The following is a 22311-nucleotide window of genomic DNA, read 5'->3' on the forward strand; positions in this document are numbered from 1 at the left end:
TGCATGACTACAGAGAAAAAAACTTGGACAAGAAATCCACTATAAGTAAAGACCCTATCTTTAGGCGTATACTTCATGAAAATCAAAGCAGTAAAAAAAAAAATAGACCCTATCAGAATAAAAGTTATTAAGTGAACATGTGTATACTTTTCAATAAGTCATGATTATTTCACAACCTTGAATACTTCATCATTATAACAGAAATTTGTGGAAGTCAATTTGCTTTACCAGAAGCTTTTACTCTTGCAAGAAAATAAATAATTTTAAAAATCCTGGAATAATTTTTAAACATTAAATTTTAACTTTAGCTTGCTGTATCACTTTAAAATTCTCTAATACAACAATCAGAAAAAAACTCTGTGGTATTTTGTCTTATATTTAAAAGTTAACTTTAGCACGTCAGATCTCCAGCACATGGGAGGTTACAACATTTTCTATATAACAAAGTTAATTTAGCTTTGTCCTCCAAATGGAGGACATCTCCAACTTTCTTTAGAAGATCCTGTTTTATAACATACTTAATTGTTATTATTTACCTCTTTTCCAGGCAAAAAGTTTGAGGGATCTACAACCAGAACTCCTCCTTCTTCAGTCTGAGTTGCACTACATGCTGTTTTAACTTTCTTTGGCTTAAGACCATGTTGTTGACTTTCTTCTTTTAGTTTTACTATCTTTTCCTTTGTTTCCAAACTTTTACCTTTTCTCAGCTCTTCATAGTTGAAACCCAAAGATGACATTAATCCTTTCAATTTATTATTTTCTAAAATAAAGTTTGCATTTGCTTTCTGAAATTCCCCAAGCTGTTCTGAAGCTTCTTTCTTGATTCTGTCTATTTCTCTTTTCAGTACATGTTTTTCCTTCTGTAAATCAGAAATAGTTTGATAGCTGCTGGTTTTGCATTCTTGAAGTTCTGAAACCAAGGTCCTGTATTTGTCTTGTTCACACCTTACTTCTGCCAAACATCCCAATAAAGTTTCTTTTTCACCTTCTAAAAGAGATATTCTTTGTAAATTACCCTCTCTCTCTTGTATTAATTCATTATATTTTGCTTCATAATTCTCCTTGTCTTGTAATAATTTAGCTATTTCTTTGAAGCATCTGCTTCTTTCTTCTTTCAGGTCAGAAAGCATCTGGAAATATCTCTTTTTCCTTCCATCCAGGGATAAAACACTCCTGGGAAGTTTATTCGATGCAATTGTCAATGGGTCTTTACCAGAATTCCTATTTTTCTCTTCAATACATGAGAGGTTTTTAGAGGTTTCAACAAAAAATGCTCCTGAGCTCGCTGTGTTTTCTTCTGATAAGTTATTATAACATCCACCAGCAACTTCTTTCTCATTAAGTAAGTTTTGGAATGAAACAACATTAGCTTCATCTACCGCTAAAATGTATTGAAAATACGCATCCATCTCTTCTTCCAGTGCACACATTAGCTGAGCATATCTCTCATTCTCCTGTTGCAATATACAGACTTTTTTGGAGTAATTTTCATTCTCTTCCATCAGTAGAAATATCCTCTGGGAACACATAGCCACTACTTTTTCCAGTGCATATATTTTTACATTACATTCATTACCACCTTCCAGTGGTGACAGATGACAGAAACACTCATAAAAATTGCTCCCTGGCAGGAACAGTTTGTTTAAGCACACATCCCTCTCCTGCACAGGAGACAACGTGTTTAGCGGATACCTCTCTTCCTCTGACCAAAAAAAATTCTGAGAGTATGTATATTGCATGTTTTCAGCAGCTATTTTTTGACATGAGAAATTCTTCCTGTTTGGTTCACATAGTTTCAGGGTCTGTTTTTTCTTTTCTTTCAGCCCAATATTGCTGGAAGGATTTGTTTGGCAAGTTGTTTTCTGAGGTTTCTCTCCTTTCTCCTCCATTTTTATTATGTCATCATTACATACCCTGTTCACATCAGAGATGCAGATTTCTGAGAGGTTTCCTTGTTTCTCCATTAATTCAGGGCTCCCTTCAAAATGTTTATTTAAATCTTTAAAATCAAAAGATAAAATTTGGATATCGTGTGGGCTACCTACACTCTGTTTGGCTTCCATTGCTTGCTTCCCAGGCTTGATCAATTCAGTTTTATTTAAAACTTTAGAGCTTTCCTCAGGAACACAAGTCACCTGTTGTGGTTTGGCTTGCACATTCTGTATCGTTTGTCCTTTAGCTCTCCTTCTAGAGATCTTTTGGTGATACTTTCCATCATCAACAACTTCATCCAGACATTTACTTTCACTTACGCTTTTTGGTAGAATTTTCTTGTTTTCCCAATGTTTTTCCACATCATATTTTTCTAGAAATGATGTGAGAATTTCTGTCTCTGTGCAAGGCATCTTTCCACAAAGTAGTCCAGAAGCTTTTTCAGAAGATTTTCCTTCTGCAACAAGGCAGAGGCCATCAGAGCAAAGATTGGTATTTGCCTCACAGAAATCCAGACTGTTAACTTTCTTCACAGTGGTGACAGCTGATATGTGGTAGCTTTCAGGTTCTAACAAGGTAAGTTGGAGCTGCTTCTTCATCAAAGCATCAACCGCAGAAACAGGGAATGTCTTCGCTGGTAGAACTATAGCTTGTTCCTTCAAGAGTGAAAATTCTTCTTCAGCCTTTATTTCCTTACTTGCCTCATCTGTAGCTAACTTCTCAGAGCAAGGGGAAAGCAGGCTTGATGCACAATAACTTGGGGAACATTTGAACAAAGTGAAAATGTCTTCTAGAGCACCTGCCCTCTTTGTTCCAAGGCCAACCTGGTAATAGCAAAAAGGGAAATGTTTCAAACTGAAAAAAATAGCTAATATATATCATTCTATGTTACTAATCATAATTTATTTTCCATCCATAAAATACTTGATTACAGACAGATGAGAAAGAAGTTTTCAAATTATTTCAAGATTTGCAATGAGACTAATGATACAAATAAGGCACAAATAAGTATTTTCTTAGTGCACACCTGTATTCATCTTGAATAACATCTTTAGTAGTTATGATTTAAAGCCACTTTTATATTCATCTTTAAATACACCAACTCTTCACTTTATCTCAAAATTCACAGACTCACTGTGCGCAAAGACAGCAAGAGTAGTTGTAACTTTTCTTCTCACCTGTTCAATCTCAGCTAGACCAGTAACTTTTGCAAAGGCACTGGAATTATGTTCCAAAACTGGTAGAAGTTCTACTGGTAGCTCCTCCATCTGCTTTAGCCCAGCACAGCCACATCCTGATGTTTCTGCAAGGGTAAAACACTGCAAAATTGTAATGCCGCTCCCAGATAGCTATATGAAAAACAAACTACAAAACATCTGACCAGATGTTTTGACTAGAAAAGTATTTTAGTGAGAGTATGCTCAAATCTACCTTTTCTAGCAGAAGCATACATCACCAGCAATGCAAAGATAAGCATGACATTAAACAACAGAACAAACATCTTGAATAACATCTGTAGTAGTTATGATTTAAAGCCACTTTTATATTCATCTTTAAATACATCAACTCTTCACTTTATCTCAAAGTTCACAGACTCACTGTGCACAAAGACAGCATGAGTAGTTGCAACTTTTCTTCTCACCTGCTCAATCTCAGCTAGACCAGTAACTTTTGCAAAGGCACTGGAATTATGTTCCAAAACTGGTAGAAGTTCTACTGGTAGCTCCTCCATCTGCTTTAGCCCAGCACAGCCACATCCTGATGTTTCTGCAAGGGTAAAGCACTGCAAAATTGTAATGCCGCTCCCAGAGAGCTATATGAAAAACAAACTACAAAACATCTGACCAGATGTTTTGACTAGAAAAGTATTTTAGTGAGAGTATGCTCAAATCTACCTTTTCTAGCAGAAGCATACATCACCAGCAATGCAAAGATAAGCATGACATTAAACAACAGAACAAACTTCACAAGAAAACATAAATATTAAGTGCTAAAATAAGGTATATTTGGGCCCCCTCCCAGTTCTCAAAGCATTTAAAAATGGAAAATACATGTCATTATAGTGAGTAAATGAAAACTCATGAGTTAAATTTACATGTTAAAATTATTCAGTGCAGGTCTGAATTTCCACATACTGAAATTTGCTATAAAATTTCCATTAATGTATTTTGGGACAATTTACCTGAAACAATTTGCCAGGTTCAGAGCTTTCATGTTGTTTGGTCTGAAAAGCAAACCTGACTGCTGTGCAGCATTCCCAAACGCTATGCTTCAGCCAGGATATGGGAAGTATCCCTTCATTCCTCATCTCTGTATCTTCTTGAAAGTTCTCAGAGAGTTATCCTCAGCAAGTTTGTAAACAACATCAAGCTGAGTGGTGTGGTTGACATGCCTGAGGGACAGTATGCCATCCAGAGGGACCTGGACAAGTTGAGAATTGCCCATATGAACTGCATGAGGTTCAACACGGCCAAGTGCAGGGTCCTGCACCTGGGTCAAGGCAACCTCCAGTTATCAGTACAGGCTGGGGGATGAAGGGAATGAGAGCAGCCCTGCCGAGAAGGACTTGGGGGTACTGGTGAATGAAAAGCTGGACATGAGCCGGCAATGTGCTCAACTCTTCACTTTATCTCAAAGTTCACAGACTCACTGTGCACAAAGACAGCATGAGTAGTTGCAACTTTTCTTCTCACCTGCTCAATCTCAGCTAGACCAGTAACTTTTGCAAAGGCACTGGAATTATGTTCCAAAACAAGGGTCATAAAAGTTATCAGAGGGATGGAACATGTCTCCCATGAGGACAGGCTGAGAGAATTGGAGCTGTTCAGCCTGGAGAAGAGAAGGCTGAGGGCCATAAAAGTTATCAGAGGGATGGAACATCTCTCCCATGAGGGCAGGCTGAGAGAATTGGAGCTGTTCAGCCTGGAGAAGAGAAGGCTCTAGGGAGATCTCATTGTGGCCCTTCAGTACTCAAAGAGGGCCTATAGGAAATATTGTGACAGACTCTTTAGCAGGGCCTCTTGCAACAGGACAAGAAGTAATGATTTTTAAATTAAAAGACAGTAGATTCAGACTAGATATAAGAAAGAATTTCTTTATGACGAGGGTGGTGAAAAACTGCAAGTGGTTGTCCAAACAGATGGTAGATGTCCCATCCCTGAAAATATTTAAGGTCAGGTTGAATGGGGCTCTGAACAACCTGATCTAGTTGAAGGTGTACCTGCTCATTGCAGGGGAGTTGGACTGGACAACTTTTAAAGTTCCTTCCAACCCAAACTATTCCATGATTCTAGGATTCCAGGATTTCTTGAGAAATCTCATATGCTGGTATCATACTGGCAAATAGTTATTGCTTCACCTTCCCAAGATACAGTTTCCAGACTCTAAATGCTAGTATCATACTGACAAATAGTTACTGCTTCACCTTCCCAAGATACAGTTTCCAGACTAGAAGACCTTCTGAAAGCCTCCTAAGTCATGCAGAGTCCATGCATGAAATCATCTTCAGTCTTATTGCACAGAAATTAAAGCAAAAATTTCAGTTTGTTTTCATACCAGACTCTCTAGCATTTAGCAGCACAACTGGAGTTTGAGTAGCTCTGCTTCTGAGTGAATCTGCTCCCCATTTCAGATTTTGAATGTCATCCTGGATTAGATCTCGATTCTTAAAGGAAAGAGGAGGAGGAAAAGGAAAAAAAAACAGATTATAAATATACAGTGTTTGTGATACGAAAAACTGGCACATAAATTTCCTTTGTTATTATACATTCAAAAGATTCATTATTTCATACAAAACAGATTATAAATATATGGTGTTTGTGATGTGAAAAACTGGCACATAAATTTCCTTTGTTATTATACATTCAAAAGATTCATTATTTCATTATAATTGCTACTATTTCATACAATTTTCTTATTCCAACAGTTTCTGGTAAATGTTGCAAAAATCTGAGTAATAAGCATGCAATATGTCACATCACAGTTGGAACAGAGACTAAATTATATGCTCATGAACTAAGAGAAAAGAAAGTCCAATCAAGTAGGGAATGAGACTAATAGTTCAGTGCCTAGCTACAAAGACAACCGTTTCTAGGTTGGAAGAAGTCAAAGTAGAATAATTGTTCCAAATAAAATTTTCTTTTCTATGGATAATTTAAAATTTCATATTCTGTTCTTGACATTTATCTTGACTCCCTGACTGGATTTGGAAATTTTGAGAATTTCTCGTGCAAAACAGACACCCTTATTGTTTGATACACAGCAGGTCACGTTTCACATGCACCATGCTCATTTTTAGTGAGCAGAATACTCGGGTTTGATTTTCTCAACAAAACACATAATCGAAGTGGTAGCGGTAGCCAAAACAGCTACAGGGCAGATAACAAGCCAACACAGTCACTTTTGTCTTCCTTCACTGTTCTGCATCAAATGCCAGCAGAAAACAAACTTGGTCCCTTTGGGCTCAGCTGCAGATTTAAAACTACATAGAGATGGGAAAGGTAATGACTTCAAAGACTTCAGTCTGTAGTGAGTCAGAAAAGCCACCTGATTTTCCACAAGATCACCAGTGAGAATGATTTTGATTTCAACCCATGTCAGCTGCAACACTATAGTGCTCTATTATGACATCTTAACTGTGAGGCATGACTTAAATGGAAACCACAACACTTCCAACATTTCTTCCTTCATTTTCTCAGTAATATTGAAGCTAATGTTAATTCCTCATACCAGCACAAAACAAACTTGGTCCCTTTGAGCTCAGCTGCAGATCTAAAACTACATAAAGATGGGAAAGGTAATGACTTCAAAGTATTCGGTCTGTAGTGAGTCAGAAAAGCCACTTGATTTTCCACAAGATTACCAGTGAGAATAATTTTGATTGCAACCCATGTCAGCTGCCACACTATAGTGGTCTATTATGACATCTTCACTGTGAGGCATGACTTAAATGGAAACCACAACACTTCCAACATTTCTTCCTTCATTTTCTCAGTAATATTGAAGCTAATGTTAATTCCTCATAACACATTCATTCCTTTCTTACAAAGGAATATCTTCCATTATTTCTTCCCAGATATCTTGTATTGACATATATGTAGGTCCTGTCAAAAGAAAGTTACGGAAAATTCTGTAAAAGATACAATGCTTGGATACCGGGAACATCGTACAGTGAAATCAAGACCTCAGTTGTCATGTGAAAGCTATAGAAAGATGTTTCATACTTTCTTTCACCAACACCGTCAACAGACCCCTAACGTTCACATCCAGAAACTGATAAATCAAGGCGCAGCTACACGAAACCAGCTGCTTTTTCATGCATTTTTCTTTCAGGCATAAGGTGAAATTGGAATATTGCAGAAAGGATCCTGATACCAAGTTTGGAAATACAAATTTCCAACAAGATTTATGTGATTACACCTGTCTGTGAGATGCAGGTCACCTCTAGAGTATCAGAACAAAACACTTAATTGGATCCGATATTATTGCATGAAGATGCAGTAACAACTAAGGCTAGTTTTCAAGAATAAGTGATGTGCTCAGCATTTGAATGACATGGTGTTTACTGAGGAATTTCATGCCATGTGTGTTTCACAGGAGTCTGATAAGCCTGTCTTCACAAGCCACCTTTTTCCTGGCTGTGAAATAGGCAAATGATCCCATTTGCTATTTCACTGAAAAATTATATACAAGCAGCTTTCCAGAAAAGTAACAGCACAAGAATCTTTCTTGTATTGCACACAATTTCTCATTTTTATAGCTATTGATGGAGTATGATGAGCTCAAACAGGTTTTTCTTCTAACTGTTTTGGCTTGAATACTACAAGACCAAGGTAAAGAGGTTAGGAAATTCTGTTTTAATTACGTGCTAATAAAACACAAGATAAGGGGGAAAAGCTCTCTTCAGTTCTACAGCACAACACCAGATGTCTCCCTCCTCCTTTTATCATAAATATTGAAATTTTTTCCCTGCTATCTCAAGCCATTTTCTACTAGAAAAATCCAAGTGAATTAGCAGCAGTACTGAAAGTGGAGGAAAAGACAACCAGAAATGAAGCAGGCACAAGATTTGATGCTGCTGATGCAATACACAGCATGTAAGGAACACAACCTACTGTGCAGCAGACCAAAATAGACTGGCTTAACACAAATTATGGCCTGTTCATCTATACCAAAAACTGGGTAATTGAGACTTAGTAACTGCCTACGACAACATGACTGTACATTAATATTTAGAAAATAAATCATTAGAAAATCTTGTGTAGAAGAAGAAATAGAACAGGTACAGTATAGAATGAAAGAGATTTGATCCCATTTCTTGAGGACTCTTTGGATTAGTCTCAGGCAATTAGTCAGTTGATATATCTTACATTCACACCTTCAAATAACTCAACATTTACTTTCTCCTTTTGTCAATTTTCTCAAATCAACAAGAATTCTCCAATAATTTTTCCTTGGCTCTGAAAGCCCTCATTGCTGATTTTAGCTGTGCGGTCCCCTCATAGTGCACTCAGTTGTTGTACCTGTTTACAATTCAGTGCAAGCCCCTCTAGAAATATCTTAAAATATTTTCATTCCCAGGAAGAAGTGAACTCACTAGTTAAAGTAACTGTTGAAATGGTTCAGGCTAAGTATAAAAACAAGCAACTGCAGTCAGTCCCTTCTGCCACCTCTGGGCATCTACAGAGATTCATGTGGTGAGGCCCAGCTTCAGAGCTCTCCCCAAAGGTCACACAGGTGCTTCCAGTTACTGCAGGATGATGTTACCACTCTTTCTCTCTCACACAACCTCCTGGAGCTCACTTCTTGAGGCTGTAGAATGGTACAAAATCAGTACGTCTGCAAAGGTGCATTCAACTACCAGGTTAAAAACTTTGTCTTTATTTCTTCTAACTTTTAGGGACAAAAGATCCTCTCTACCTTCTCCCAGTTCTGGAAGTACTCACAGTCTGATTTTCCTCCTCTATTAAAGACGGGGTTTTTTTCACGTCTATTACCTCTCAGTTAACTGCAGCTAAAATCAGGACTGAGTTCTTGGGATATCAGGTCACAATCTGAATGGAGTAGCTGAGTGTGAGGCTTAGCTGATTTCATTTTATTTAACAAACCCTCAGAATAAAAATACCCTCCACCTCAGTGGAAAAAGAACAAAACTTTGTCTGAGTCCTCTCCATGAAAAGAATTATTCTTTGTCAGCAAAATGAATTGGCAGAAGCTGAATGCCATATTAGAGCATATGCAGAGCTTTCCCATGCAACATTGGAGTGAAGTGCTTGAAGCAAACAAATCCTATTCAGTGTATTCAGGGCATATCACAATGCTACGGAGCTGCAAACCTTTGAATATCTCAACTCACTCCCAGTCATGAATACTGTATCCATCTTCCCTTGTTTACTGTTATCCAGAAAAATCTCACAGACAAGATTTATTGTCATCTGTGCTTTTTTCTTCAGCATTTGGGCATGAATAACATGTGAAAACTCACCCAACCATATCTGTGCTCCTTCACTGGATGGTGTCCACAAGACAGAGCTTTCAGAAGTTCTTCTGAAAAGAGGAACTCTACTCTGAGTGCAAACTGAGACTTTCTGCCTTGGGCACATCACTTAAAAGCTTAGGGAAACCAGATTTGTGAAGTTCCCTCAATGTGCACCTAATAAAAGCACTGATGCAATGAAGCTCCAACTACTGACTCCCATGGGTGTGAATTAGACACTATGAGCACTAATGCATCAACAGAAATAAAGGGAAAACATGCAGGAGGGAAAAAGCCTTGCATCTTGATTGCACATCTAATGACAAGTGTAATCCAAAGTGATATAAAAGCAAATTATATTTTGCCTTATTTTTACTTACCAGGTCAACACTGTCATCTCCATTCTCCAATCTTGTAGGTTGTGAGTCCTTTTCTTTCTTCCTCAACGTCACTCTACCTTGATCTTTTAACGCCCTATTTTCATCCAAAAGCTCCTCTATTTTTTCCTGTAGTTTGGCTTCAGATAATTTCAGACTATAAACACGATGGCAAGATTCTTCCAATTTTCTTCTGAGAAAGTCTTCAGTGTCCTGAGAGCGCTGGAGTTCAGTCAGCAGGTCTGCCTGACCTCTTATGTTGTCCTCCTCTTTTTCCCTCAAGAACTTCATATTTTGCTGAAGTATCTCAAGGTGGCTTTTCATGTCATGCTCCACATTATTAACGCAAGTTTTCAATTCCATCACTTCCACAGAGTCTTTACATCCCTGAATCCCACTGAATGCTGATTCCAGCTTCTGCTGGAGATACTGCACCTTCCCCTCTTCTAATTCAGATGTCAAAAGAGCAATATGAGCACTAAGATCTAGGACTTGCTTTTCCAGCCTAGATACCTCACCCCGAAGGTAACATTCCCTTTCTCTCAGCACTGCTGTCTGTTGTCTCTGCCTTTGTTTGTAGTGCTCAAAATACTCCAACTGGCTTTTTATTTCATCTTCTTTTGTCTTCAGCTGCTCCTGAATCCAATGAAATTTTTCCTTTTGCTTCTTCTCTGACTTTTCTCGGTTTTCAACCTACAATTTCAGTGAATTATGTGGTTAACATCTTAATACTAAATATCTTCTTCCTTATATTCTTTTTTTAATTTTGCAGTAATTCTGCACTTGTAAAATTTTGCATTTGTAGCAGAACTGACCCACCGTTTGGTCATTTCAGCCATCATTGTAACATCCCAGTAGGAAACAAACAAAACACAAACTTGCCGACATTTAGTAGTAGTAGTACTTAAAATGCAAGAAGCTTTTAAACACCTTCTTTTGCATGTGTTATAGTATGCATTAAATTAAATGAAACCTTTAAACTGGAATCCATAAAACAAGCTCTGAACTATAGAGTAACATACCGTTAACACTGACAGCCATGTAGCACTGAGGTGTTACAGGCAGAGAAGCTGTGGTTCTGTTATAGAAAACATAAAATGCACCTTTCAGAGACCAAGCTTTTGCCTTTTGCCCTTCACCACACCTGTCATCTGTCAGGTCCTTTTATGAACCCCATGAAAAAGGAGAAAGGAACAGATGCCTTTTGAATCAGCTTGAGAAAGACTTTGGTATTTTCATTTGCACCAAAGTGTGTTTGAACATAGAGACATAGAGAGGTGAAAGATGTCAGTGAAAGACAGAGGAGGCTTTCATGATTCACATGCTGTCCTTGTTCTGAGCAGAGTGAGAGCCACCAGAATCATAGGGCCATTGTGGCAACTTTGAAGCGAGACTGAAGGCACAGAGACATTACTCTATTTCTTCAAGGACTTCATTAGGTCAGTCTTTTTGACCCCCAGTATTTTCCTCTTCAAGGGGTTCACCAACAAGGACAGGAACAGTAGGCTGAAATGTTATGCGAAGTCAGGTAGGTGTGGGATAATAGTTCGGTTAGCTGTTGATGGGAATATAGGCATGTCAAAGCTTTCTGAGTCTTGAAAAATACATTTCACCTTTAAATAAAAAAGCAAAGACTATTGTTCATACTTATGAGTCATGCATGGTACCTGTGTTCTGTCAGATTATTCAACTTTGACTTAAAATGCTGAGACAATAAAAGAGTACCTTATGATAAACAGAATCAAAAAACACGGTTTCACAGTAGACCATCCCTGAATAACTTTCATTCCTTCTCCATTTTCATGGATCCCTCCAATGAGCTGTGCTCACTAGGTAAAAATGCCTGCTGTGTGTTTTACCAGCCAACAGCTGACCTTCCTGATAGAACACGTGTACATGAAGACGAGCTAGCACTTGGGAGACCTGAAGACTTTCAACTGCAGAGCTGACAATTTCACAACAGACATGGTGGAGGAGGAGTTGTGAGGGCATGAAATTGGCAGCAGGACATTCTTGGCAAAGAGGGAGCAGGTCAGCTTGCTCCAGTGAAGGGCACGCTGGAGAGGAGGGCTCGCACCAGCAGGGGTCTGCGGAGAGGTGGCCCACATGGCAATGCAGCACAGGAAAGAAGGCGAGACCCAAACCAACCTGGTAAAGCTGGAAGAGGACACAAAGCTAAGCAAGAAGTTTCAAGTGGATGCAAGAGCAGGTGGGGCCCAGCTTGAAAATGCATGAGCAATTCCGGAGTCAGTCGACAAGCTGAGCAGCTGCACTTTATACAGAAAACAGGCTGCCTTAGCTGGGTTGTGTTGTTGTATCGCGTATGGTAGGGAATCAAAATGCTTTATCATGGGGCTAGAAAAATAAAGTCTGACCTAGGGAGAAGGAGTACGCTGAGTGGGTTCTGGGGAGAAAGAATAAAGTGGGAGAGTAGATCTCAAAGATCATGGGCCTGCATGAGAGGAATAGTGACAGGGCTGTCAAAAACATTAGAGAAATAGAAAGTGGGGAAAAAAAAAAGACCAATTGTGGTTATAAAAAAAGAGAATGGCTGAGATTATTTATTGCTTAAAAACAGAGAGGTCACAGGAGATGAGATTGACTTATAAATTATTACCACACAGAGAAGCTAAACTAGGTCATTTGAAACAATATCCTCACCAAGTTGATCAGGTCCTCCTGAATGTCTCGCAGTTTCCCTTTAACACGCACATTTGCATTTTCAACCTGGTGCAACTTCACATTTAGTTGATCAATTGTCACAAGAAGTGTTTTGTGTGACAGCTCCAGCTCTTTCATCCTGTGATAGTGAGAATGAAGATCTTTGCTAAATAAATTTCACTCAGTACATTTCCCGATGGATAAGCAGTCACCAGCAATGCATCAATTTATCTTTACTTTTCCATTTTTCTCCCAACAATAAAAGAGTAACAAATTGTTGATCACTAATAATAAACACTCAATACTTAACAAGTCTGCTGGAGTTTTCACATTACACTGGAGACTCTCAAAACTGTTAAAGACAAGGTCTATGTTTATTCTCTCTGATGGCTTAATACAAAAACCACAAGCAAAAAAATTAACAAGATTAATGTTCACAGAAGCTTGGCACACTATATGAGGTAACCTCTTACCATAAAAACAACCACAACACTCTGGTCTCTGTATATATCTGATCATTTTGCTAGGTTCACAGTTAGCAAATTCAAATTTTAAGATAGTGGTAAATGTTTCCCATCAAAATTAAGATTACAGGTAACCTACAAGTAACTATGTATCTTACTGACCAAAGGGAAAACATCTTACTTGTAAGATACCTCACAGTGGGTACTGAAACCTATACTACATAACTGTATTGACTTTGTCAAAATTCAGCTTTGTGGACAAAATACAGGTTCACATCACCTGTGGCTATTAAAATTATAGCGTAAGATGATATGGTATGATGTGATGGGGCTTCTCTACGTAGGAGGAGGACCTAAGATAATTTTATGAGCGCAAGCTTCATGTTCTTGTTAGAGTTTTCCTTCTCTTTTCAGCCTACACATCCAAATTTTCTCAATGTTTTAAACAGTTGTGAACCTCAAAATATCCTTTTCTTGTTAAGGAATATTTTTTCCAGTCTCTCATCTCCTGTGGCAGGTACTAAAGCCAATCTTATTGATGCAGACATTGCCCCCTGTGTCCCTCAGGACAGTGATGTACCATATCTTCTTCCTTGAATTTCTCCATTCAACCTTCAACAGTCTTCCTCTCGGCTCCCCTGACCACGTCTATCTTCTAGCTTTGTCTGACTGCCCCTGCCTGCCAAAATCTCCTGCTACCTCCATTCCAGCATGACAACACTACCTTTATTCAAAAAACATGTTTCTGAAGCAAGAGGATTCAGATAGAAAATATATGATTAAATAAGTACCTATTAATATATTGAAGTACTGGTATCAAAGGAAACTGGGCCACATCCACCCAAAACTCTGACCCGGCTACTTACAGCTACTGACTCTGCTTCTCCCTTTTTCCAATAGTTCTGCCTTCCACATCAATCCTTGCCTCGTCTGTCTGTGGTTCATCTGCAAGAACTTCAGGCACAGGATTACTTTTCTTTCTACGAGTACTTTCAGCTAAGATCCCTGAAAATGGGTCTCCTATATCTCAGGCAAGTTTCAGCTCATTTTGCTCTGCTTGAGCTGTTCTCTCATACTTTCTTTGTTTTGGTTTTAAATAAAAGTTCTTCCCATCTTCCCCTCCCCAAAATCTTTGTTAAAATAGGCTTATTCCTATGAAAGCTTCTATTTCAAAAAAGTTTCATTGTTATTTGACAAAAACCTGATTATTAAAACATTTCTGGCCAAATCCCTTGATGAATCAAAACAATTTAGAAGTTATAGAGACTGTTACTTTGAATGCCATTTATATTTTCTAGCCTTCTAAGTATTTGTCTTTGTTTAGTACAGTGCAGTTGGTGACTATCAAAGAACAGTGCAGTTGGTGACCTGATCTTATTATTCTAGTCAACTACATAATTAATGCTTAATGGCACCTTTACTTACTGTAATGATCAGCATTAACATACTGAACTAGATGAAACTTTCTGAAACAAGGAACTGTTTTTGCAACACAATATTCCAAATTAGCTCTTAAAAGGAAAGGAAACCCTTAGAAAGGGATATATTTTTTGTCATGGTTTAAGCCCAGCTGGCAAATAGGTCCACAGAGCTGCTTGCTCACTTCCCCACACCCCTTCCCCAGTAGGGTAGGGAGAAGAGGGGGAGAAGGAGAGGAAAGGAAAAAAAAACCTCATGGGTTGAGATAAAGACACTTTAGTGGAACAATGATGGGAAAGGAAAATAACAATATTAATAATAATAATGGTAAAATAATCTACTAAATAAAGTAAAACAACACAAGTCACTCTCATCACCCGTTGATTGGTTACCCAGGCCATCCCACGCAGCGATCACGAACCCCTGCCCCCCCACCAGACCCCATTTATATACTGATCATGATGTCTGTGGTATGGAATATTTTGTTGGCCAGCTTATTCTGCCTGTGCTCCTTCTCAGCTTCTGTGAGAAGCTGAAAAAGTCCTTGACTAACATAAAATATCACCTGGCAACAACTAAAACAACGTGCGTTATCAGCATCATTCTCATGCCAAACCCGAAATTACAACAGCTACTAGAAAGAAAATTAACTCTATCCCAGATGAAAACAGAACAATTTTACAGCAGAGTTTACACTTTACAAATATTTAAGAATGAAAGATCCTGATAAAGCTGTCTGGTTATTTGCTACAAGATTTTACCTGATACTGTGTATCCAATTTAACTAATAAAAACAAAACATTGAGTATTGCATTTCTATTCTGACAACTACACAAAACACCTATACATGCATCTTACCAGGCACCCTAAAGTCTTTCTTTTTGCTAGTTTTGCATGTATCATTGGGGCAAAGGGAAGAATACATTTGTCACATCACATTAATTTTGAATGCAAAACCCCCTTTTATTTACCTGTTTCTTAGGACAGAATCTGACTCCACGTAATCCTCTAGAACACCTTTCAGTTTTCGCTCTGACTTTTCCAGCTTTTTTATTCTGAGGTTCAAATTCTCTTCTCCAGCATTGTTTGCTTGTTCAGTGGGTATGCTTGCATCTTCTAATTCCTGGAAAAGCCAGGAAGTATCAATTTTAACATTGAAATTCAGGATATCAAATCCTTCATTACTAGGCATTTTAATACAGTAACAAAATTGTTGTTCTCTCCCAGATGAAGGATCCATGATGAAAAAAAGCCAAATAGGTTCTCAATGTACTGCAGTCTAAGCATGCAATAAAAGAGTCTAAGCCTCTGATGATCAAATGAACAGTCTCTCAATTCTGAACACATCTATTATTTATGAGAAAGTCTCATTTCATTAGCCCCAAAGTAATTCAACATGTATGAAAGGAGCTGCAGTTCACAACATAAGATCCCCATAAAAGATTCAATTAGATTAATTCATGAAGGAATTAGGCATCAAAGTTTTGAAAAGAGGCTAATTTTCTACTAAATAGAGGAATAATAAAATTGAGTATGTTTATCACAAAAAAATCATACTTAGTTTGGATAAAAGTATGAGATATATATATTGTTTCAAGACATAAGATTAAAAAGGGATATTTTCTATTCAAATTACAATCTATGACTATTTCAGAGAACCATTCAGTGTATTTAACTGGTATTTTGGAATTCTGCATTCAGTAAGATAAGTTTGGTTCATTTCCTTTGCCTCTTTTAGCAATAGCTCTAAAAGTTCTTCAGCCTGCAGCTCACCTTCATTTACAAAAACTCTCCTCAGTAAGTATAGTCCTATAACTGGAATTTGTGAAATGCCTTTGATTTTCCTACATTTCCATTGATTTGGAATTGGATCTGTAATTGAAATTCAACCATTGAGTCTGGACCTATTCTCCAGGAAATAATGCAATTTTTTTTTAACAATGCTGAATCTACACAGCAAAGAAGAAGAAGAAGAAGAAAGTAACGTTTATTTTTGCCACCGAAGAGTAGAAAACTCAGTGCAAAAAGAATAAATAAACAGTTCCTCTTTTATTGTCCCATGTTTTCATATATGCTATTCGCATATATGGTGAATTAAATAAAGTGTTATTCTTTTGGCCCATTGTATCACTGAAACAAGGACATTCAGCCACTCAGCCTCTTGAGAATCCACGATAGTTAAAAGCTACAGATGTGGAAAGACAATGTCCACATGGACAACAAAATTTAAACCACTTTGTGATCCTCTCTAGACTTACCAAGCCCAGTCCCTTCTCAGAGATGATGCATGCCAGAGACGACATAATCACGGCTCTCCCCTGATCTGTATAATTTGCCAAATGGAACAGTATCTTTGATTTTTAGCTCCTTGAGACACTAATATTTTCTCTGTATTTATTTGCAAAGTGAATAGACTTCCTGCTCCCTGATAATGGGCATCCCTGAGCACCACTGCAAAAGAATGTGTAATAATAGTGGATGTTGTTCCTCTGTTTATTTACAATTTACAATGAAAGCCAAGTTAATGTCATTTTCACCTCTGTCCCAGTCTAGTACCCAACTCATAAGCTGTAAAAAGAAAAATTCTTAGCAGTATATTTTGCAGAAAATAGCCAACAGATAAAAATGGAGAGAGTGGATCAGCCAGGAAATAAACTGACACTTTAAATCATTACACTGATTTCTGCTCACGTATATCTATTACATGTTCTTGTTTATAAGTGCACTTTTATTCACTGATACAAATATAATGAAAGTTAATGCAACAAATTCTAAAGTTTATCTCAAACCTCACAATTTGTTAGGCCTCCATACTTCTGGTGCTTCATCCTGAAAACTGCCGAGTACTGCAGCATAAAACCAGGGAAGCTGTTACAACTGATATCAGAAACAAGAAACTTATTGTTTCCTTTTTCACTTATATAGTTGAGAGAGATGATTGAAAGCCTGTGTCAGAGAAAATAAAAATCAGACCTATCATCTTGCATGAACTGAGTATACTCATTACACCTGTTCCTAGCTCTGTAATAAATATTAATATGCAATGGATAGTACGACTGTAAAGCTTTCCAAATCTACACATTCTGCCAGCCCAGCACAGATGAGAAATATCATGGGTGTCATGGAAAACGTCACCAAAATCAGCCAATTTCTTTGAGAAAGTTATCACATGTGAATTACAATGTAACAAAATGCATAAAAACATGAGAAACAGAAACTGTTCATACCTTTCCTGCTTTGTAACAAGACAGTCTCCCCTCACTGCGGTGCGCTCGCCGTTGCAGCCACATGGTGTGACCATCCCGTGTTTGTGCTTAGAGTTTCATTTCCAAAGCAGCAATGAGCAAAACTATGTCTATAATAATAAAGATTATTTCTTTGCCAAATGAATCACACCTCTCAGTTTCTGTTCTCTCATCAGCACCTGGTTTGGTTATGCCAAGCTCTGTGTATCTCCCATTATGACCCTTCTCTTCAGAGTAATGCCAAAACTCCTCCTATTGCAGTGAAGACCTCATTTTTCCACATTCTGTCATCACAGTGCTAAAAGCTTTAACTAAAACATGAAAAATGTGTATTTGAAAACACATTCTCTAAATGCTTGCTCCTTTTGAACACATTGTGAGCAACACGTTCTTTTGGCAATCAAGTTTTTGAGCTTCTGCATGATCGTTGTTTCCAATTGAAATTGTGCTTTGTACCAGGAAACAGGGTTATTCAGACCCTCACACAAGTCACACTTTACTGCATCCGACTGAATTTTGTGGAGTGCATCAGCTCCTTCAGCAGGTAAATGATGTTGTCTGATGATTCTTTGTGAAGAGTAAATCCCTGGTCTCTTCTTCAGAGCCTAAAAATGATCAGTGAAAACTGGCTTCTTTTGAGGCTGATTCCTGCACTCCCAACAGTGAGATACTCAGTTGCTATGACAAATCTTTTTCTCAGCTTTCCTTGTGCTGCCTTGGCTGTTCTTTGCCTTAGGTTATTTTTTTTACACTTTTCCTGATGTATTATCATAACCATCTTATTCCACTCTATGTTCATGTTGGAGTTCAGTGTGTCCATGGCAGGAAGCTTGTTTCTCTGTAGCTTTTTATGTAGCCCTTTTACACAGAGATCATTTTCACGAAAATGTGAGGGATGAGAAATTTTAATGTAGCCCTTTTAAAAAAAGATATCATTTTCACGAAAATGTGAGGGATGAGAAAGTTATCTTCTAATATTGTGCTCTTAATATTTTCAGTTTGCCTCAACATTCCAGAAATAATTAAAATTATCTATTTCTTCATATTGCCTTTCCAGCTCTGAAACAATGATTTGCTTTTCCCTCTTTGAAAGAAAAGCCTAACATTTTTGAATTTTCTAACCATTCTCCATCTTAAACAACTCTTTTCAACTTTCATTTTTTCAATCTGTGCTTCCCCCAGAATTTTTCTTGCAGTTCAGGTGGCCAATGTCCTTGAATGTTTATCTACTTCTGCTGGTTGAAGTTGTGCCATTTTTGCTTCCTGGTAGCTAATAACACTTTGTTTTATTTCACCTGGGAGGATGCCATGACTGCCAAATATTTATTTCCAGCTACTTCTCTGCTTATCACATTCATCTACACACCCATTTCTTCAAGACCCTCTTTCTTCTTGAGGAGATAACTGAGCACAGAGTATCATGCATTCTCTTTTCCTGACCTCCCAGGCCACCTTGGGATCTTCCGTTCTCCCAGTGTCATCTTTACAAGTTATTGCCTTAATTTTCGATAAACATTCAAAAATAATTTCTTCCACACAGTTCTTACCCACTTCAAAGTTTCTTTAATTTGGTCTACCATCTTTCCTTTCTCCAAAATCCACCTCATCTCCACCTGTGGACTTCCGACTTCTGAATTTAATATGAATTTTACCACAGTGGGGTTGTAAATATTTGTTTTCAACTTTGAACAGTTTTTTTCCTGTCAGCTACTTACTATAGAGAACTTATTGTCAAACACTTAGCTTTTTTATATAGATATTAAAAAGGAGATTCTGTGTTTCCTGGGTGAAATGCAAACCACGTTTGTTGAAAGCATGCAGTATGGAGACAAAGATCTCAGTACTGTAAGAAAACCATTTGGTAGATAACAGTTCATATAGCAGCCAGTAATTGCACTTGTATTTTTTCCAGTGTTTGATTGGTGTGAGAGTGTAAATTCTGTTTAGATTTTTTTCAGTGTTTATGATGTGCTGGTCCTTATTTGATTATCAAGTCATTCCAGCTTGAAGCTATATCTTTTTAAAAATCTCTAATTTTAAATTCAAATATTTTGCAGCTTCAAGTATTATGCAAACTTGTTTATGAAAAAAATGCACCAATTTAAAGCTGCTTAATAAATATTTTCTATGTTTTTGCATGTGGACTCAGCTGTTCACTCCATAGGTTCTTTTAATAGCCTGTACAGAAAACAAAAACAGAAAACAAAAAACAACAAAGAAGAAAAAAGTCTGCTGAGCTTTAGATAGGTAACATTAATTTAGAAATAAGTGTTGGCATCCAGCCCTAAATTCACAGACATTACAATCTCTTTCTAAAGTTTATATTACCTTCAAAATAACAAGAACTAAAATTGTTATTAGTAAACCACCTGATTTACCTTGACATAAAGAACAATGTTCTAGAGTCGAACTATAGTTAAGTCTCTTAAAATAGGCTTTGCTGTGTTATGTTAATCAGAGACAGATTTACCTCTGGCAAGATGAGTTAAAGGAAATTGCCCCACAATAGCACCACAACATGATGCGCGCTCCTAGAAATGTGAGAGTTGAGTCACTGTATGGCTACACAGCCATTATCCCTGTGGTAGCACCTCAAAATGCTTCTCACCAACCTTGAATTTAACTGCTTAAATAGTTGTTGTTAATAGGAAGAATAGCAGGTTACATCTGCACAATATATTTTCTGGAGACTAATTATATTTGTAATTTCCTTTTTTTTATTTCTCAGTGGGGACCCATGATACAATTAGCTCTATCAGCACAAAAGCCTATAGATCAGACCTAAGCCTTGAACTCATAAAAATTTTTGAACTAACAGTATTTCAAAATATTTAAAATGGAATTTGAATAATTTTGGTGATGTCAGTAAGTTTATAGAATGCTTATAAATTGTCTCTAAACTTGGTCAGTGTACTTTTCACAGTGTTTAAAAACAAATATGTTCATCCACATTTTAGCACCTCTAACCCTGACTTGAGTAAAAATTCTGGACGAAACTCAAAGACAATAGTTTGGTGACTTTCTTTCAAACTTTCATTAACCAAAATAGCATCTGTCCTTTCCAATCTCCACAGAACAGAAAATCCAGCTCAGATTGCGGTAAAGTGAATAGTGTACCACAAGGCTGCTTCTTTCTTCAAACACATCGCTATAACCATGTACTCAATTTTTGACAAAATAAAGGAAATTTCAAAAGGAAAGATAAAAATGCTGTAAAAATATTGCTCAATTTCAATTACTTTTCAACACCCATCTAGCAACCAAAAGAAAGCTACTGCACTTATAACAAATCAATAATACCCTTGGATTGCATTCTACCCATCTGCATCTACCATCATGTTATTGCAAAGTATATCACATATGCAGCAATGCTAGTGATGAAAGATAGACCCAACTGATGCTCAGTTCCCAAAAGCATCAACAGAAAGCTCATAACTGAATGTATTGGGAGCTGAATAAACCCCCCAAAGTGCCCGTGATAATACCAATCTGATTTTTCAAAAGTACTCATGATCTGGGCAGAAGAAAATACTGTTTCAAGCTCAATGAAAGAGAAATATAATAGCTTTTTTGGGTCACTAGTGACATTATGTTTCTTCTTCACACAGTACTTGAGAGCAGTTTCAAAGGGGTTGATTAACTGCATCTCCTACCATAAGGACATTCTATGAACATAATTCACAACAGATCCCAAAGAAGAAAAAACCTGGCAAAATTGTAAAGATAAAACCACTGTATTTTCAGTTTAAAAACAAAATAAAACTTCAACAGCAACAATAAAAAGACTGTAAATATTTAATAGTTTTAAACCATAGCTTAAATCTCTAGCAGGCTGTTGCGTTTCCATCCTCACGGAACAGCAGTGTGCAACTTGCATTGCTCCGAGGAAGAGGGCTAGGACTGATTTTCTAAATTGCATTTCCCACTTGTTCTGTGCGAAAGGTGACCACTGCCACTATGGAGACTGCTATAGCTGAAGAAATCCACTCTGTCTTCTGCACTGAGCTGAAAGGCCCAGGACACCATGGAAAGGATAGGGGGAATGCTGGCAGTGTCTCAAGGGAGAGACAAGGAGGTTTCTTACCCTGGCCCGTTGCATGAGTACATGGAGCTTAAGTCACATCGCAACCCTCATCATCACCTCATAAAAGGGAAATCAGGTTATTATTTCCTAAGTTATTTTGTGGATTCAGGGATCTTGAGGAAGTAAAATGAACCCCTTTTTGTATGGGTGGTGATGCTTGCAGGGTTTTTTAGAAAATGAAACTGAAAACCAAAGAGTGTTTGCCACCCCTCCATCCAGCACGACAGAAGGTAGGATCCTACAGAAATACCTGAAATTTCAGACAATTCTGCTATATACCTTCTCTGCAGAACTGAAAAGCACCCACTGCAGTTAGGGCAGTCAGTATCTTAGAATGCAAAATCATATCTCATTGAAAACTCAATGACCTTCTGCAGAATTCTAGGAAGGTAACTGAAGGCATCCGAGACGGATTTTACAGGTGATTCTTCCTCTCTGTGCAAGCAAAACCAGTTATACCCTCCCTGATGGTTTCAGGGTCTTATGAAGACAATTCTCAAAACATGGCAAAATCTAAAAGTTAAAAATTTAGTACAAAGAAATATAAAGAATACCAACCACACGTCTTGGCTCAGTTGTGTCATCAAGGCCACAGAATGAATGCTAGTGAAAAAAACAAAAAAAGGAACAAAAACTATAACATAAGATCAAAAGA

The 22311-nt window shown here is 37.6% G+C and overlaps 2 protein-coding genes across 2 annotated transcripts in view; both read right to left on the reverse strand.

Annotated features, from left to right (window-relative positions):
- Positions 1 to 60: 60 nt before the first annotated feature.
- Positions 61 to 18410, reverse strand: LOC106902874. The gene is made up of 9 exons (XM_014966701.1): positions 17555 to 18410; positions 15299 to 15450; positions 12445 to 12583; positions 9787 to 10476; positions 5488 to 5596; positions 3532 to 3699; positions 3111 to 3235; positions 1016 to 2756; positions 61 to 71 (listed from the first exon to the last, which is right to left on the reverse strand). Exons 1-9 carry the CDS (start codon positions 17615 to 17617, stop codon positions 61 to 63), a joined length of 3198 nt encoding a protein of 1065 aa, XP_014822187.1. The 5' UTR covers positions 17618 to 18410.
- A 190-nt stretch (positions 18411 to 18600) lies between these two features.
- Positions 18601 to 22311, reverse strand: part of JAKMIP1 (janus kinase and microtubule interacting protein 1) — a 98851-nt gene continuing 95140 nt past the window's right edge. Inside the window, exons 21-22 of the mRNA XM_014936042.1 lie at positions 22215 to 22259; positions 18601 to 19750 (exon numbers count right to left, since the gene is read on the reverse strand). Coding sequence (XP_014791528.1) covers positions 19718 to 19750; positions 22215 to 22259 — 78 coding nt within the window. The 3' untranslated portion in view covers positions 18601 to 19717. The remainder of the gene's footprint in view (positions 19751 to 22214; positions 22260 to 22311) is intronic.

Source organism: Calidris pugnax, unplaced genomic scaffold (genome assembly GCF_001431845.1).
Source record: "Calidris pugnax isolate Ruff unplaced genomic scaffold, ASM143184v1 scaffold14, whole genome shotgun sequence".
Taxonomy (NCBI): domain Eukaryota; kingdom Metazoa; phylum Chordata; class Aves; order Charadriiformes; family Scolopacidae; genus Calidris; species Calidris pugnax.

Excerpts from the sequence above, each read along its gene's own strand:
- LOC106902874 (XM_014966701.1), bottom strand. The coding sequence starts at position 17,617 with ATGTGGCTGCAACGGCGAGCGCACCGCAGTGAGGGGAGACTGTCTTGT. Across the intron at positions 10,477-12,444 it reads AGGAGGACCTGATCAACTTG|GTTGAAAACCGAGAAAAGTC; the intron begins GTGAGGATATTG and ends CTGAAATTGTAG. Across the intron at positions 5,597-9,786 it reads GAGATGACAGTGTTGACCTG|AATCGAGATCTAATCCAGGA; the intron begins GTAAGTAAAAAT and ends CTTTCCTTTAAG.